The sequence below is a fragment of the Bacillus rossius genome, chromosome 1 (assembly GCF_032445375.1).
Source record: "Bacillus rossius redtenbacheri isolate Brsri chromosome 1, Brsri_v3, whole genome shotgun sequence".
Lineage (NCBI taxonomy): Eukaryota > Metazoa > Arthropoda > Insecta > Phasmatodea > Bacillidae > Bacillus > Bacillus rossius.
In genome coordinates this window covers 368,223,586-368,242,973 of record NC_086330.1, presented here as the reverse complement: position 1 = coordinate 368,242,973, position 19,388 = coordinate 368,223,586, and the positions used below count along the sequence as shown (strand labels likewise).

The window sequence follows — 19,388 nt, the reverse complement described above, 5'->3', positions numbered from 1 at the left end:
ATTACTATTTTCGGGCACTTATTACATGTTTAACATTTGATTTTTGAGCATATATACATATATATACATACATAAATATATATACATACATATATATATACATACATACATATATATACATGTAACTTTAATGATACAAAATATAATTAATATTTGAACATAAATTAACTGGGATCCCGTTTCAAGCTTTTATAGAGATTATTGAGACTATTTAAGTGTGGTATTAATTTTTTTAGATGTTGCAAAAGCAGACTACGGGTGGATTCAGACATTATTCTTATTCGGTCGCGTTTAAGTCCACCTGAGTTCACATATGTTCGAAGGAGTTCGGGTGGTATGGAAGGTGTGCACTGACTTTTGTTCTCAAGTGGTCAGAGAGTGTATAGCTGGAATTAATTTTTAGCCTAAGTACGTTATTTGGTGCGGTATTTAGGCTGTCAAAGAAGGCTCTAAAGAAAACTGCATTGATGTTTGATGAGAAATACTTCTTTGTCTGAAAAAAAATATCTCCAGTAACAACCCTAAATATACCACTGATATCGTTGGATTTTCTATACAAATTATCAAAACATTTTTTGTTTCGTCACTGTCACTAAATGGTCTTGTATCATACGAAAAATAGTATTTTTTGTGTATTTATTTACAGCATTAATTGACAGCTTGTCATTAATAGGGTTGATCACTTGCTTCCCGATGAGACAACCTGGTTTCGATTCCTTGCAGGCTCAAAGTAATTTTCGCAAGTTGGAAGCATGGAGGATATTTCTAAAAAGAAATGTGTACAGATTTATGTAGATTTACTATATACTCTGTGCATCAAGAACGTTTTTGTAAATGAAGCGTATGGTGATAAATAAATGCCATGTTATTTATAACATTTAAATATATTATTTGCTTGTTTGCAGGTAAGATATACCAATATTGAAGGTCTTCTTAACTATTAAATATACATCTGTAAGGTGCGTTACAATTTATAGTGTAAACTCTAATGCTTACGACAGTAACGTTTGCCTGACCATTGATCTATGAGCTTTAATTGGCTTACTCTACTGCCTAAAATGTTTTTTGTTGCTGTCTACCTCGATTTAGAACCGAAATTACGCTCTTCCAGCTTTTTAGCTTGTGATAGTTCATGACTGATCTACAAGTCACTCATCTGTCTAGTGACCTCCAGGCCAGGCTGTTGTTGGGGTAGGTGATGGTTCCTTGACACGGGACTCAGTCCGCGCCAGAGGGCGGAGGAGGACGTGCAGGAGGCGACGGCGCGGCACAAGAGGGTGCTGGCGCTCAAGCGCAAGCGGCTGGAGTCCCTGCTGGCGCGGCCCGTCTTCCCCCGGGACTTCCTGCGGGGCCTGCCCGACGAGCCGGGGCCCCCCGCCGGGCTGAACGCTGTGGAGGCGCTCGGGGCGTCCCTCAGCGAGGCCAGGGGCAGCAGGAGGAAGACGAGCCTGGAGGGGTCGGGGCTCGTCCCGCGACCGAGGAAGCACAGGCTCAGGAAGAAGCAGCCGAGGCAGAAGGGAGGGGCTCGGGATTGAGGCACCGTAGTTGGAGTCTGTTTGCTCCGTGTTTGAACGTGCACTGCTGGGATTGCAGACTGCCATGTTTACTGATAGCTATGTGTTGTTAAGATGTGACAAATACTTTGTACAAGTACAGGGGTATCCTGTGATGTCTGGCTGTTTTAAAAAAACTTATAAATTATAAAAGTTACTATTCTCATACATGTTTTTATTTTTTAACCCACTAACTAATTTATGCTCTTCCTATTCACCCAAAATACAAGTATCTGCCAATTTTACATAATTTTTTACTGAACGTGTGAAGTATTAAATAATTATATACATATGTATATATTCTTTGTATTTAAAACCAAAAATTAAAGCATTAGCTTTTAGTAGGATTGTTTATAAAGCTTGTATTAATATGTTAATAATAAATAATTTAAAAAATATATAATGCAATATAGTGTGTTTGAAGCACAAAGTAGTCTTTTTGAACCATTTATCCAAAACTAAAATGTAGAATATTTGTGTCTCTTTTTTTTTCATTTAATTTTTTTTATTTATTTAATTTGTTTCATGCCCACCAACAGCTGTGGGCTTAAGTGGTGGGCACAACACAATGACATACATAACCATATGGGCATAACATAACATAAAACATAAAAGATGAATGGTCACTGCATGTGTGAATACCCACCCCACATGGTACTGAGAACAGCCAAGCAACTACCTGGGGTGGGAACCCGGCAGGTAGGCATCACCGCAAAAGGTCTACATATAGGGAAGGCAAGTATCCACACAGAAGCATTGACCAGTTCTTGGAAAAAAGTTATACACATATAAAATAAAAAGTAGATACAAGAATAGCACAATTATAGAGATGATATATCTTAGATTACAACAGAAAAAGTTTTTATTATACAGTAATATAAAAAGAAAGTTAATAAATAACAGTATAAATATTATGACAAAGTAACATGGATATTGATGAAGTGTTTATATATTACAAGTGAAACAAAGAAAATATTGAATAAAAGGATTTCATATCAAATTTTGATGTAGTTATTGACATGTCTGTAAATAAGATCATTTTTGTTTAGCACTGCTCATAGGGTAGATTTCGGACGGTTATTGAATTGAGGGATTCTCGATCTCATATTTTTGATCGTGCGCTGACATTTTATTTTTGAACAATAACAATTATTTGCAAATAAAGCATCTAGGTAATTTTTACGATCGGAGAGAGAAATCAAAGGAGTTAAAGTTAAATTATTTAAGTTGATTAATCAATAATTTATTTTGAATGGATTCTAGATTATTGCTGTCAAGTCAATGAAATGTTGTTCCAGAATATGGAGCCATAATCTAACTTTTTCAATTGCTATTTTTCTCATATCCCTCATATTTGAACTTAATGTTGGTTATTTTTATTTTGTAATAGTGCATATCATAAATTCTTCTGATACCACCTATGTATGTTAAAATATTTCTTAACCTAAACAAAATAAATTGTTGCCGGGCATGCGCAGGAGTGCCTTGGCTAGTAGTACAGGCCTGTCTAGTCGCTAAATCTTCCGACACCCACTGTTTCTACCTCGACCACTTGGTACCAGAGAGCAGCACATACCGCGCACGCTCTGCGCGACTACGAGTGCGTACGTCTGGAAAAACTATTTTAACTTTTTTTCTTATTTATGCTTCATTTTCTTTATAATTGTACATCCTTTTGTAATGTTATCTATAAAACATTGTATTTCTTACTAACTGTACATTGGTACGTAATTCTAACATAACGTAACCCAGATAATCTTCTCCGAACATCACGTAAACAAATGAGACTTCACTGTACAACAGAACTGAAATTAAAACTAAAATACTTAAACTTAAATCTCTTATTCAACCATCATTCAATTAACTTACAGTAATTTAGATTATGCTTACAAAAGTTACGAAAATTAATAATTAAAGGTACGAACTAAAACTTTAAAATCATACAGCTATGTCACTCCAACTGTCAAATCAAAACATGCACTAACAAACCAGACACGTGTGTACGTAGCATCCCACACGCTACCAAGAATAATCTACCTGTTTGAAAAGTTTTTATGTCCACGTAAATAAAATGCTCTCACTCTAAATTCGTAATAATATTCCACGTCGGGAAAACAAATATGCTACGGTACGTTAAAACATCCTTAGCAAATTTATCATAAATCGATGTCAATAGCCTACCTGTCACAACAAGAAAGCCTCTAACTCACAAATAAATAAGTCGTTCCTCAAGAAACGAAACTACCCAACCCACCAAATGTAACAAAATGTAGAGGTTTAAATTTTAAAAAACAATCAAAATAACTTAAAACTGAATTCTATAAAAATAAACATTTATTATAGAAGAGATAATGATTAACAATAACAGTCTAATAGTTTCAGTTACCGAAATAATTCCTTAAGGTGTCATCATTCATTACATTCTCAATAACAGGACCAGTTGTGATTAAGGGAGTACTAGAACTTTAGTAAATTAGACATATCTAAACTAGCCACTTAAAGAGACTTAAATCAAAATACTTAATTACGAAGTTACTATTTATTGAGTCTTAGATAAAAAGGGAGTTGTCTGTAAAGTCGGTTTATGGACGATAATTTTACATGATAACGTAAGTGGAAGAGAGATAGATGCGTCACAAGCCGAACGCTTAGGCCGATCGTGCCTCTCTACAGCTTGTTCCACGCTCTCGCTTGCACGCTCGGCTCAGGCGCAACGTGACAATGAGTCATGCTTTTTTGTGCGTGCAGCCGACGTTCATTGATTTATATGACGTTATCACATCAAAAAAAATTTTAACTTACATGAACTGGAATTCCTTGTATTTTATGAGGCTTCCCTGCCTCTGTTCTCATTGTAGATTTAACTTGCCATTTTACCTTTAAACACTCATCAACGTGAACTTAATCGAACAGATACCTGGGTGGCCGGTACCCGCCCAATAATTCTAAATCTTTACTTCATGAAACTAGAACTGAATATTCACTAACTCGTTACTAAGATGGGCAAGTACATGAACACTGCCGACTCGGCTTACGCCACATATCGGTATGTGCAATGCTAGCATAACCATTGCCCATACCTGCCACGTGCTCCTGTTACCAAGTTGTGTCACCGTTCAACTGTGGCGACACCCAACCAACCTGCACCGAGAAAGAAATCTAAAGGCGGCTATACCGAAAAATTGTTTTTATTGTATGTTTTTATTGTTTTGTTCTTAATCTCATTTTTGTTGGTCCCTGTAGTTTATCAAACTACCATAAAATTAATAATTAGCCATACTGTAACGTGAGTGGTACCGTAGTGCTGACAAGATAAATGTTGCTTCAGAATTTATCAACCCTTCGTTTGAGTGCTGTCTAGATAGTGTCATTGTGTCGTTATTTTAACGAGTGCTTTCTTTTGACACGTTATTTTTCTGCTTCAACAAAAAGGAAAATGTTTAGTCTTGGGTTGATGATACCTACAGTGTGCTAAACTTTTTTTTTTTTTCTCATATGTATTGAAGAAGTGTTCTGAACTGCTTTAAGGGGCGGTTATTGAATTCAGATCAAATTTTAGTTGCTGCGAAGATATTTTAGCATTAAAATGTTGAAGTTACTGTTCAGAGTGCAGTTAGAAAAAATGTACTGTGCACATTTCAGTTTTAAGCATATAAGCACCAAGCACCATATTTTTTTGAGAAAATTTTATTTTGAACCAAGAATGCAATGCTCGACTGAGGCAATTTTCAGGTTGAGAAAGATATTATTTTAGTTATTGTATGTTCAGAACAGATGCCATTCATTTTCAGAAGATTGTATGTGTATGGTGGACTCTAGACATATTTGTCGTGTTAACTTTTTCTATTGTGACCAGCGCTCCTGATTAGTGGTTTTGATAATTGAAACACCAAGATTCGAGTCAGTATGTTACGTGAACTATCAAGACAGCCGTAAATGATACTAATATGTTCATCTGCAACGTTAACATATTTCCATTCTACATAATGTTTCCAAAGCATTTTTTTTTTTTTACCAATAAGCAGTATTTTTGTTTAAATGTTCATTGCACAGCTTTTGGGAATGTAAATTTCACAATAGAAAGTGTTTTTGGTTATTTCATTAAGCTTAGAGAAACTTATGAATGTTAATTACATGGCAAATAAAAATAAAAATTATTTCGTTTCTGCTGTGATTGTGCGAGAGAATACACGTAGTTATCATTGATGAGTTTACTCTTTAGTTATCAATGTTAAATTCAGCTGTTTATTTCAATGTACAAAAGCAAATTATCAGCTCTGTATGTCCTGCTTGCGGAAAAGATTTACCATTACAACTGCAGCTACAGAACTGCATAAATTATCAGTGTTCGTGTTTTAGGAACAAGAATACAGCCACACATCTGTCTAATGCTGAGGTCAGCAATGAGCAAGAACAGGATACTGGATTCGCAGATGTCTTCCCAGAGATAGTAGCGTTTCTTGAAGAGTGGAATCCTGATATCACAGAGGCAAATGAATGGCTTACAAAGGTATGGAAGTTAAATCATAGGTTGATTTTTTTTTAAGGTATAATTCTTTAGGCATTGTATAAAAAAATAACAATAATGAATTTTTTCGATGTGCGTGCACCATGCAACTAAATTTTCACAGGATGATAAAAAGGCTACATATAAATAAAAATTATATATGTGCTTTTAAAAGTTATACTTTAGTGACTGATATTGAATAATGGTCCATATCATTAAAAACATTCATTTATTGTGAATATTAGTGATAGTAATGGTGTTTAAAATCTTTGTCAAGTGTATTTATATAAGTGAGGTGTTACCGTATGTATAACGATGTCAGGTTGCATGTAAGCTTCCATTGTCGCTGGCAGGCAAGTGTCTGGAAAGTTTAGTAGTCTCCTAACCGTATTTATGGTAGTGTTTGTGAGGTTATTTTCCCGTATGTATAATTTATTTGCATTATAAATACATTATTACTTAATAAATACTTAAATTAATATATTATAATAAACATTAAATATATTTCTTGATTTACATTATTAATTAAAATCTATCTAGGTTATTTTACTAAATTAAATAATTAATTTCATACATGTGTACCTATATATATATATTTATATTGAATACTGAGTATTTATTTAAAAAAATTTAATTTATTGATTTTTTTTACTTTATCAACTGTATTTATAATACCACTCCAGTCCTTTTATTATTTTATATATTTTAATTATTTGCATGCAAAATTAAAGTACTATCCATGGGCTCTGGATGTAACAATATCCTGTCTTGCTTTCGTAGTTATTCAAGTATCCAGCCTGTATTGGAGATGGACTTAAGTTTTGTGGCCTCCACCTGCTTGTCAAACCAGTTTTTGACCCAGGAGCGAACATGACTTTGTCTCTCTCTGTCAGGAGTTGCAAAACTCAAGCAATTCTGGCACTAACGCGCGACCATAAAACACAACCAAAACATTTCCGACTCTCCTGAGCTACGTTCTTAAATGAATGTACAGTTTTGAAAATACCAACACAGGAGAACTCTGGAAACTACTGAAAAGTTAAACATTACTAACGCAATAATATTCACAAACGTGAGTTTTAAAAGGTGCAGATTTATTGACCAGCTAACTTGGAACAAGGTATACAAATAACTCCGTGGCAAGTTGCTGTTACCAAAAACCATATAATGCTATTAAAATAATAATAGACACCCCTTTACAAAATTATATAAAACCTATAATTGAAATGTAACTAATTAAAAGTGAGATAAATATTACAATATTTACTTTTACACTTACTGGCTTCATTAAATAAACCAAAAAGTTCTAGACTAACAGCCTAAAAATTGTTAAATATATATTAAAAAAGATCATGACATTTACAATTTAATCTCCGTACAAAAATTAGGAATAATATGTATATTAAAAAAGGAGAGTTTATACACTATTTTAAGATCCACGTAAACTTCCTACCTAACCATTTAGTCAAGTTTTTTGGTAATCAGAAATTTCGCCAATGTGGGTACCCAACTTACTCATAGCAAAAATTATTCACTCGTAACTCTTGGTGAATGAACCAGTTTTTTAAGCATGCTAAAGAAGTCACTTGCTATGAAAACGTTTCTCCAGTCTGATGGGGAAATTAATTCCAGTAGGTCTACATTAGAGGTTTTACTGTGTAAAGCTCCAACATTTGCACCCCAATTTTAACTATACTCGGCGATGTAATATTCTGTATATTTCTTTAACAGCTTCATGTAAATTGAAAATTGTTCCTTTTTCGAAGTCCCACCTGTATCTCTGATGTCCTCCAGGGTCCGGATTAAAGTTGGCCTGAGCAATATAAAATTGTAAATTTATAACGTACAGTTTCTCTTCACATATGGTAGGCTGCATTTACATCACAGCAGTTATTGCAAAAATCACACATCTACACACCATCATGCGCCTGAAACGCTGGTCGCATGTCATTCGTCCCACTGCCCGACTTTGACTGTTGAGTGATTCCAAGCGATACATATGCCCGCGTCATCAACCAGGTCTCCCCCTATTCTTTTTGCACATTGCTGCCAACTATCGGCACACCGTCACACTGTTCAATTTCCGATTCCAATTAGTACCACACTATCGACAAGTTTTGAAACTTCTGCTCAAAAGTTCCGTTTCTGCTCACATTCAAATTTTTATATTATCGACGCTGACTAAATACACAATAAAATGAATAAATATCAACATATTTAAAGAGCTACCATTAACATTTATTAAATTACTATTACCTACATATTAAAACTGCCCTTGAGAGATATTAAGAATTACAATAAAATAATTACAAAAATTAAAGACATAGAACATCAATAATTAAAAGATATAAAAAATACTCCCTAGATTCATTATGGCCTAGGCATAGGCCATAGTTAGAGGTCAATTTTCATTTTTTGAAATAGTTTTTTCTTCAAGTAACTAACAAATTAGATGTGGAATTTTTTGTAGCACTAAATTTTTATTTGAGGATCACACATTTTTTTACTCCAAAACTCTTAGATGCACATGACATTAAAATCCACAATTTTGTGAAAAGTATTTTAGTTATTTTTTTTTTTTTTTATTTTGGCGAGGGAGTTTGCTATGCATACAAGACAGAAGGCTGTAGAGAAAATATTCACATGTTTCTGGCTGAGACAGTCTCACCGCGAAGGAGCTGGCTGCCCTTCGCGAAGGTCGCTCTATCTGTGTGGTTTTGTTCCTGGAGCCGACCTCCGTAGCGTAGTCGGACGCACACCGGCTTATGGTGCGAGGGGTCCTGGGTTCGAGTCCCGGGTAAGGCATGGGTGTAACGTATACTTGCTGATATTTTATAACGAATTGAAAATGATGTTTGAACTAGAACCAATTGACCCTTTGGCTGTTGGCGTAGAGCTGTAGGCCATATATTTAAAAAAAAAAAAATTGTTCCTGGAGTCTCGGTGCCAAGAGGGCGCGCGGGGTATTGGTCGCGACCCACGTGTAGTGACTCCGGCAGGTGCTGGCTGGTAGCGTGCCCGCACGCTCCCCGCAACGGGGTCTCCTGGTCGCGAGGGTCTTCCAGGCGCTCACCGCCGGGACGGGGTCTTCCCCGGAGGAGCGTCGCCTGGCGCACACCCTGGGCTGGTGCGTGGACGTGGTTAGTAGCCGCAGGTGGATCCAGCTCAACGTCTCGCCAGCATCCAGGTTGTGAGAGACAATGCGGGGGTGATCAGGTGACACTGACGGAATGCAATACGGGTGTGCCTCTAGAAACACACCGGCACACGCTCCCCATGCTTCCCACTTGCACATTTACTGAAATGAAATACAAATGTACGAATAAATTTGAACTCATGATAGTAAAGTTCCAGTATAGTAACGCCCTCAAGACTTTTTGTACTGAAATTTGTGCATTCTATATTTTGAAAATTTTAACACTCAAATGTTGGCATTGATAGTCTTTGGGCTTAAATTTTGGTATTACATAGTTTCTACAAATTTGTCATGAAAAATCTTCTTCAAGAAGCCATAGTTTGTCTTTTATTTGTGTAATTGATTTTTTCCGTCATATGAGCAAATGCTATTACGTGTTAGTACTGTAGTAGCTTGAAATCTCCCAGATTTGAAGCTACAAGCATCTTGCCGAAATATATTTTTCCACTTTTCATTATAGGAGGCCTATCTAGCCGGGTGTATATTTGTGTTAAAGAGGGGGGACGATAAGATTGATGCTCGCTGGTGCTTCTAGCACAGTGTTACCTTTAGGCCGTCTTCTTGTCATGCATAGATTTTAGTGGTAATTGCGAAGTAATGTAGTTAAACTTAAAGGTGTATAGCTATCCCTAGAGTGCTTTTAAGAATCTCTACCAGTTGTTTCATGTGTAAATGTCATTTTGCCATTTTTGGCACATCTTAAAATACATTTAAAAAACAAAATACGGAAACAGAACTACTCATCCAACCTCAGCGTATTTATAAAAAAATGCTTTTCGTAAACAGACTACAATTTGTATACCTTCAGCAGTTTTCAAACTGTGTGGTTTTTCTGAAGCTCTACACACTGTGTGTGTGCCCAGGTAGGCGCAGCCCTTAAGATGGCCAGATCACGGAACTTCTTTTAAGGCGGCCTGCCATGAGGAAATCTGGGTTTCACTCGGGCAGAACTTGATCCCAGGCAGGGGTGAAGCCGGGGGGGGGGGGGGGTGGTTTAGGGGTTCAACCCCCCCCCCCCCCCCCCTTAGCACCAAATCTTTAATTAATTTATTATTCATCACTCAAACAAATTTCATATTAAAATTAATAACAATTTTACCATTACAATATTTAAATTTAAGTACTGAAAACTGCTAAAATAGCACTATTTTACACCTTAAAATCCAAATTTTCCCGGGGTAGGACCCCCGGACCCCCCGCTTTAATACGGGGAAGGGGGGGGGCATGCTTCTTAACACCCCCCATACACAAATCCTGGCTATGCCACTGATCCCAGGTCTCCTTGGAGGGAGACAATGTGTAATCCACGCTGACCGCTCTTCAGGCGGGATCGGCACAAGGGTGTGTCCGCTTGTGGTCGCAGTGGGCCGGGGGACTGGCCTTGTTCCACGACGTCATGGCCCAGCGCGTCGCCCGGGACTGGCGCGTGCACGGCAGCCGTGCCGGCACCGTCGCGCTCAACGACGCCATCCTGCTGAAGTCTGCAGCGCACTGCCTGCTGGCGGAGTTCTTCCGGGGAAGGCGGTGCTACGAGGCCGTCACACACCTGCTCGTGGACGTGAGTTGCTCGACAGCCTTCTCGTCACTGGGACCACTGCCGGTCACAGTCGGTTTCAATTTCTCTGTAATTGAATGCCAACTAAATCTGCATTAAGTTAATTACAGATTGAGGTAAAGAAATTTCGCAGTTTCATTCGGTTGCAAGCTGGAATGCAAACCTTCGTACTCTTGCACCACGAACATGAGCCAACAATGCCCGACTGGGAGAAAAGTAAGTGAATCAGGTATTGCCTACTAACAAATCGCAACCTTTCTTGCTAAGATATCGGCCAATTAAAAAAAGAAAACGCTGGTAGAGCAAACACAATGCTTATTTTTTATCCTTAATGCTTGTTGGATTCGTTAAAATTTTAAACTGTTAAATGTGAGTTTTGCAGAGTTTAAAAGGCAAAGTGTTAAGATTTCGATAAAGTATAATGGGAAGGGAGAAGGCAAAACAATTATTGTAATTGATGCAAAGAATGTTGAAGGAAAAGTATGTATTTTTATATTTAAATACCAGAAAAAAAACTCAGCACAGAAGTTGAAAAAAAATTGTTTGCCCAGCTTTTTAAATTTTTTTTTTTAAATTTATGCCATTGTTCCTGTTTGTACCTAGTGTTGTTACATATCGACAAAAAAACATCATTGGCCTATTGACTTGTATGGTGACGATAAACTGTTTAATCGTTGAGTAACTTAAATGGGGTGTTGTGATGTTGTATAACAATTGTGCTTTTCTGAGACATTTTGGTAACACAAAACAATTGTGCGCATTATCGCAGCTTGGTTAACTCAAGAGAAGACGGGTGTGGAACTGGTGGATGGTTCAGAAGTAGCTCCTTGTGACATTCGGCAGAAGGAGGGCGCGTGATGTCTGCTGCAGGCGGCTGAGAACATCAACATCGGGAAGCAACTGGAGCTGAGTACCGCCGGCCGCGGTGGGCAGGTGGTCTCCCGCCTGTTCACGCGGCAGCACTACGACATGTATTCTTTGGGCAAGGCGGGCTACGGGTACTTCTACGTGCCGTTCATGGCTGCCCTGCACATGGTGAGCTTACGTAATGGTTTCACGTTGCGTGCGGATACGTTCACGCACACACAACACTGAACCGTTAAGTCAAAGAAAATTATTGTGGACTGAGAACACTCTGGTACTGACATGCTTTCACAGCTGAGCTTTAACTAACACCAATCCATCCTCTTGGCCAAATTTTAGGTTCTGGTGTGCATGACGATTGAGACCTTATTGTAATGTTTGTAACTGCCTTAAAGCCAAGCATTTTAACCATAACTGTATTTTGGAATGGGGCAGATAATTTGTTGGGTCAGTAAAAAAATTTTTTAGATATGCATGCACTAAAGACTAAAGCATTAATTTAGAAAGTCATTGGGTTGAGAGCATTTGATAATATTGTTTTAGGTATCATAATAAAACTCTGTTATAAATTCTTGGAAGGGTATATTGTAATTTCATCAAAATTTAAAGAAATATATTTTGAAAATTGATTTTTTATGTCTTTCAATAGCATGTCTCATCTTTAGATTGCAGTGTGCAGTTTAATGGGCAATATCTGCTATCAGCGCTCTCCTTGTTTCTGTGTGCCATGGTGCCAGATACACCCCAAGAGGTCTAAAGATCATGACTTAATATGAAATTTTTTCAATGTGCTTAAAAAATTTAATTTTTTAAATGCAGCTTTGTAATGGGAATTTTGGAAATATATTTTCTTCTTGTATTTCATAAACGAAAAGAAGATGTCTTTGCAAAAACGAAAGATTAAATATTTTCTTCTTTGGTAAACATGTATTTTATAGCAATGAGTTTTTATTAGGCCTATGTATAACATATACATACATTAACTTTGCTGATTATTCATGGTATTTATGTTAACATGTGCCAAGGGCTTCGCCTGAGCACAAATACGGTGTGCAGAGCTTCAGAAAACACCATGTGATTCAAAAATTACTCAAGATGATAGCAGAGCGGGGTCTGTTTACAAAAAGTGTGAGAGAATAAGCAGATTCTTGAAAACATTCAAGGGTCTTGTATTACACCTTTATCTTCATTTCTCCACCATATGTTATGGTTACCACTTAAATATTTCATAGATGCCTTATGAATGACGTAAAGACTGCGTGCCAGTACACAGCCTTGCGATAACGCGCTAGAAGCACCAGCGAGCATCACAATTATCATCCCACCTCACTAACACACATACATCCCTGACTAGGCTTTTACTTTACTTATATGTTCGTTCACCAATTCCACATGTTCAGCACGTGCAAGGGTGTTGATTTTGACCCACGAAGAAAGGAAGGAAGGAACAAAGCATCTGTTTTTTTGTTTTCAGGCTGGCATTACTGACCCGGTGGTGCTGGAGGCAGTCAAAGTGATTCTCATAAAACTGGGCATGCTCCAACAGTTACAGGTGATTTATAATAATTGTTTTGGAATCTGCAATAAGCTGATGTTTACTTAAGGTCTATTCTTAACTTGCAGTGGCAGTTTCGTTCAGGTGTATGCCTCAAAGAAGCGGAGCGAGAATTCTGTTGATGCAGAAGTGTGGCAGATTGTAATGCTGATATCTAAGAATGCACATGTATGTAGTACCAATAACATAAATTTACTTGCAAAATTGATTTCAGGAATGTCAACATTAAAATGAGGAATAATGTAGTTAAGGGTTAATATTCAACATATTTAATAGAGAAGACGTGATTGAGAAGTAGTTGAGGTTTAGGAAACTGAAGTTAAACATAATAATAAATAATGAATTCTAGTTTTATACTCTTCATACTAAATAAAAAATGACATTAATGTACAAATTTAGTTATACGTATTAGGGGATTTAAAAATTTTAATTACTAATATTTAAAGGATTTTGTGTAATGTGTATGCATGTAGGTATATATATGTATGTCTGCATGCACATATGCATGTATATATGTATATGTATGTGTGCATGCACATATATACATATACAGTATATACACATACATACACACACACACACACACACACACACACAAATAAGTTTGCCATATAAGATGGAACTAATATGCAACAAAATTACACAGTAGAAAATCAAATCCAGTTTCATCTTTCGTAACCTGCAATGATTGGTCCAGTCTTGTCTGATAACATTTGTAGTTTAGACTTTTCGTGTATGAAGACATCTTGATGGCTTCCTGGCATGATTATGTTAGAACCAGGTGGTTTAAAAGTGATCTGTAGGCGAGACAGTTATTTTTCAAAAACTGCAAACTATAAAATAAAACATAATAATTCTGGGTTTACATACTCCGTGTCAATTCAGTCCATTTGGCATACACGGCTGTGTTACTGAAAACTGTATCTGCAAAATGAAGGCCTCGAGTAAATTGACAATAATTAAATGTTAACTTCAGCTGATGTTTTCTAGATATTTGGGGGGAAATGTAACTTAAAACTCCTACTATTTGAGCTTTCTGTCAGTATTTTTTAACCCGTCAGTTTGCCAAGTGCAGACCTGCCAACTCTCACGATTTTGGTGTGAGGCTCATGATTTTAAGGTCCATCTCACGCCCTCACGCCAAAATAGTGTTTCCTCACGATTTTTCGGGGCCCCAAGATTTTGTTTGTAAAAGTTACAAAACAAGTTTTACGAAAGCTTACAGTAACGAGTTTCCATCAATACTCGAGTCACGTAAAGGAAGCAATTTTGCGTTTTGTAGCGTGTGCCGTGCTGATTTTTCTATCTCGCATAGTGGAAGAGGAGACATTGTGAAACATGTCGCTACAAAAAAACACAACTAACACGTGAAGTGTATTGTTCCAATAAAAAAATTAATTTTGCTGTGAACAGTGATAATAGTGTTACACGAGCAAAATGTTATTTTACATCTTTTTTAGTTGCGGCCATGCATGATCACTACACAACAGCGCTAAATTATGTTCAACTAAATTAAATCTGCAACCTATAATTTGTTAAAATAAATTTTTAAGCAGAGACCATGTAACATATGTACAGGTATGTCACTTAAATTTAAAGATTCTCATTTGTTGTTTTTTATATCTAACCTGTATTTATGGGCCTGAAAATTTTTATCGAGGACCTCATGATTTTTTAAATTTGAATGTTGGCAGGTCTGCAAGTGGTTATTTGGTGTTGTGCCACTTTGCTTGGTTGCACTTGTCGTAGGGGGGGGGGGGTTTCAGATGGACGAAAAGGAGTAATTTGGGCGCCACCACGTGGAAGGGCACGTGGACCCGGCTACGAACTCTCGGCTCAGGGTCGTGATGTGACCCGTGTGGGGGTGTTCGTGGGCTCTTGAGGCGTCCCACAAGCCTCGGAACTCAGGGAATTATACACGTGACCACTGAACCACACATTCTGAGCTAGTGATTTTATTACCAGCGAACTTGCACAGGCGAATTATTACAAGGCACGTTACAAAAATGTTAAAAGAGTTTTACGTAAAGTACTAAAAACACCGTTGCGGGTGATAACCAGTTTATAGGCTGACCAGGTCACCGCGTGGCCTGGCCTCGAGAGTCAATCACGTATTACGCGTACGAAATATCCGTAAACGGAAAACAAATATTTATGCGAAAGAGTCTACCACCTGGAGCAGGCCTCGAAGAAGTTACAAGGTTTTAGATTTATTTAAAGATGCGACGGAAACTAATGGATCAGTGAACAAAAGAGATGAAGTCGACGAGGTGCGCGGGCCGCTCCTACTCCAGGCGGCGAACGGAAACAGACTGACGAGACCAGAGCATCATGGCCGCCGGGAAGGGTTAAGTTCCCGCTTTGTTACCGAGCAGCCGTCCGGTAACATACTTAATCAAACAAATATTATTTAAAAAACAAACATAATTTAAGTACACTTATTTATAATTAACAACCTTTAGTTATGGTGTTATTTCTTATTAAACTTTAAAAACTATTGGCGGGTAGTTCTGCGGATGCCCACATGGGGCGCTGCGCCGTCCTTACTTACTAAAACTTGAGGCGTGACAATTAGGGATATTTTATTAAATAAAAAGGTTTATACATTATGTTTATTTTAATAAAAGAAAGGGGTCGTCGCACCGACTCTACTCCCGCCTCTTGTTGGCCCCTCACACGCACACACACACACACACACACCTGCACACGGGGCGGGAGGTTTGAAATAAAGGGTGCTGGTGGGAGGAGAGGGGTGGCGACGGCGTGAGGCACATCGGGCTTAGGGAGGGCGTAGCCCCGGTCGACGTCACACTCAATGAAACTACACACTCAGTACAGAAGCTGCAGTTGGTACCTAGCCTGTACTTGAGTATTGCTACAGGCTTGATAGACTTCCAAACAGCAATCACTGTGTTCATTTTTGCAACATCTCTTTGACTGGCCGGGGTGAACAAGAGCAGCTCTCTGTGTCAGTAACCAGACCTTCGGAAGCGTGATTGCTACACCACTAAAGATCCACGATTAATTGAAAAGCGGTTTCTTCTTGTAAGACATTGTCCTACCAACTAGGGGAACGTGTTAAGCGTTAGGACATGTATTTTAACCTGTAAAATTCAACTCAGTACTCTTATAATGGTGGGTATGAGCATGTTTTTTTGTTTGGTTTGTATGGTCATACACGTAATTTTGCTTGTGCACTAGTGTAAGCAGCCCTGTATTTTAGTATACGTAACTATTTTTTTTGTATTGATTTATTAAATTTTTGTATTGCTCTTAACTTACCTTTTGAAATTTATTTCACGGTGATATTTTATACAGTTTCAGCTTAACTTTCTTCTCCAACTGTTTGATTTTGCTAAAATAAAAATAACTGTACAGGTAAAAATATCTCAAAACCAAAACTGTTTATAAATGTTGGTGCACCCCTACTTTTAATTTGTACGTAACATGTTACTTCCAAGACTGAGGGCCATACAGCAGGCTTGTGGACAGAGTGTGGCTCTCCTGTGTTACAATGACCGGCGACTCATTCCTCTGCAGAACGACTTCCAGGACTGCTTCCGAGAGCCGGCACAATCTGACGGAGACGACCGCTGTGACATAGCGGAAGGGAAGTGCACTTGGCTCGCCGTGTCCGCTCTGGAGCGCGCGGACGACAACCAGAGATCCTTGTTTGAGGTAGGTCTCTTTGCTGTGTTCTTTTGAACGATTCTTGCGGTGTGTGAGATTGATTTAGGACTTTTTTTTAAGACATACACCATTGTTGGTTACACTGTATGTATAAGTAGGGACAGGATTGTGGTTACTTTCGATAATACCGAAAAGGATGTAGTACACTATATAACACTCGAATTTAAGTTAATTCACCATAAAGCATCAAAATGCAATTAAAACTATGAAATTAATCAGTATTTTCAATCAAAACTCACGCTAATGACAAATACCTGTTTTTTTTTAAATACTGTATTAAATGTAACTAAAGTAATTTATTTAGTGTGACGTTTGTCCTATAATTTAATTTTAAAAAAAATGGGAAAAATTTACTTTTTTAAATTTTGCAAGTGTTAGTACTCATTTATACATTATGACCATAGAACATTTTTCAAGCACAGAAATACTTAAAAATGCATCATGTTTCAGTAAAATGTTAACTTTTTTAACAAGATTTCATAAAAAATAAAAGCAATAACACCGATATTGCCTGTTTTAAGAAACCAAATTGGCCTGAAAACTAAACCATAAAATCTTTTCTCTAGTCATAAAAAACCTCAATAATGGACGAATAAGATGAATTGCAAACACACAGAAAACAAGTCAAAATCAGCTGACATTACTGTTCTTGTTGCAACTGTCTCATCTTCGTCATCTCACTGTTTCAGTCTGATGTAATATTCTGTCTTATTCCTTCCACAAAATGTTCTGTGCTGTCTGTTTTTTTAACTTTTGACATCTGATTGTGGCTTAGTTTCTGTGTGTTTGCAGATTTGTCATTTTTTGGTCTGTCATTGAAGTTTCTTACGATATACAGTGTAACCACCAATGGTGCCTGTCCAAAAAAATAAATACCGTCAGACCTCTTTGCATTCACATAGCTTGCTGAAAAACTACTCAAGTTATCCTAAATTTAGATGTTTTGTTCTTTCCTTAACAGAGCTGCTATGGCCACAAAGACACAGACAAAGTCTTGGAGGTGAAGAAGATTTACGAAGACCTGGAGCTCCCGTCTCTGTTCCGAAAAGTCAACGCTGCAATGGAAGACTCGATACATGGACACGTATGGAGTGTGTCTCACGCGGTGCCGGCGCACGCCTTCCGTCTTGTTTGGAGCTCGCCCATCGCAGACGGCAGTAATGGAACCACACGGCAAGATGGTCACAGAGAATGTGTGCAGAATTCGTAAGTTTGAGTGCAAATACAGTCTTCTGGTGCCACAGAAGCATTCAGATTTAACATTTTCATAGATTCGAGGTTGAAAAAAATAGGTAGGCCTCTGCAAATATCACTTTTTTTTAGTTTGAATCAAATGCATAGGGAAAGAAAAAGTAAATGTGCAGTGTAGTGGCTGCTGGGAAATTAGACAAATAATATTAAATTGAAACATTGGTTAAGTTAAAGCAATTGGTGCATGGAAAATATTAAAATGAAATTTGACAGAACATATTTTTTATTCTTCTTCTTAAATTAAAAATATACAGTAGTAATTTTTTTAATAATTTTTTTTTACTAAGTTATGTTTTTGTAAATGTATTTATTTTACTTGCCAAACCTACAATAAAATTATAAAACTTAACAAACGTTAATCTTGTAGAAATAAATAGTAGAACCAAGAAACAGATAAATTTTAGTTTTTAAGTTTGCAGTTAAGTTTTGAAAATTTCCATGGCTAGTTGCTATTCTATTTTAGAAGATATTTAACAAATAAATTTCAATGAATTTGAAAAGATACACGAAGGCACAAAACTGAGTTACGTATCATGATCAGACTCAAAAAAAGTATACAAGAGTGATAGTTTTAGCACTGCGTGTAAAACTTTCATTGTTGGAAAGAATGTCCCGCGACGTGACCCTGAGGTAAACACTTCTGGGAACTACGTAGTCAGGCGGAGCGAGGGGAAAAGGGGGAAGAATGGTGTGTAGAGGGATAGAATGTCCAGAGGAAGAGGCAAGCGGGTGAAGACACTTTGTGTCAGTCAATGTCGTACTTAGTAGTTGACGCAATCCTTGCTCTCTCAAAGAAATTGTCATTTGACGCAATCGTTGCTCTCTCAAAGAAATTATGTCCCGTGGAGAAAAAAATTGTGCAACTAAATTTCTTTTACTGGTTACGTTTTGAATTGAAGTAGAAAAATTAATCAACTAAGTCTAAATGTGTTTTTTTACCAATGACTTGTAAAAACACACTTATACACCATTTTAAAATAACCATACCCAGAAATTTTTTTGTAATGTAATGAATAATTTATTGTCTAATGCAATAAGCTACTAATTTTCTATACACAATTAATTTCTGTACTCTTCTGTAAATTTCTTTGCTGTTGCTGTTAATCAGGCTGACAAAATAAAACTAATTTAAATATTTATGACTTCCCTCGCATAACTTAACATTTTAACAATAAAAGCCAGCGAATTTTTTTTACACACACACACACACACAGAGA

At 37.2% G+C, this 19,388-nt stretch overlaps 2 protein-coding genes across 2 annotated transcripts in view; both read left to right on the top strand.

The window, feature by feature from the left end:
- The window catches only part of LOC134528418 (ATP-dependent RNA helicase DDX24), a 76,385-nt gene extending 74,666 nt beyond the window's left edge, over positions 1 to 1,719 (top strand). Inside the window, exon 13 of the mRNA XM_063362019.1 lies at positions 1,223 to 1,719. Within this exon, the coding sequence (XP_063218089.1) occupies positions 1,223 to 1,535 (313 nt within the window). The 3' untranslated portion in view covers positions 1,536 to 1,719. The remainder of the gene's footprint in view (positions 1 to 1,222) is intronic.
- A 7,332-nt stretch (positions 1,720 to 9,051) lies between these two features.
- Positions 9,052 to 18,376, top strand: LOC134528417 (farnesyl pyrophosphate synthase-like). The gene is made up of 6 exons (XM_063362018.1): positions 9,052 to 9,200; positions 10,620 to 10,814; positions 11,682 to 11,846; positions 13,150 to 13,227; positions 16,771 to 16,908; positions 17,882 to 18,376. Exons 2-6 carry the CDS (start codon positions 10,653 to 10,655, stop codon positions 18,128 to 18,130), a joined length of 792 nt encoding a protein of 263 aa, XP_063218088.1. The 5' UTR covers positions 9,052 to 9,200; positions 10,620 to 10,652; the 3' UTR covers positions 18,131 to 18,376.
- Positions 18,377 to 19,388: the final 1,012 nt, after the last annotated feature.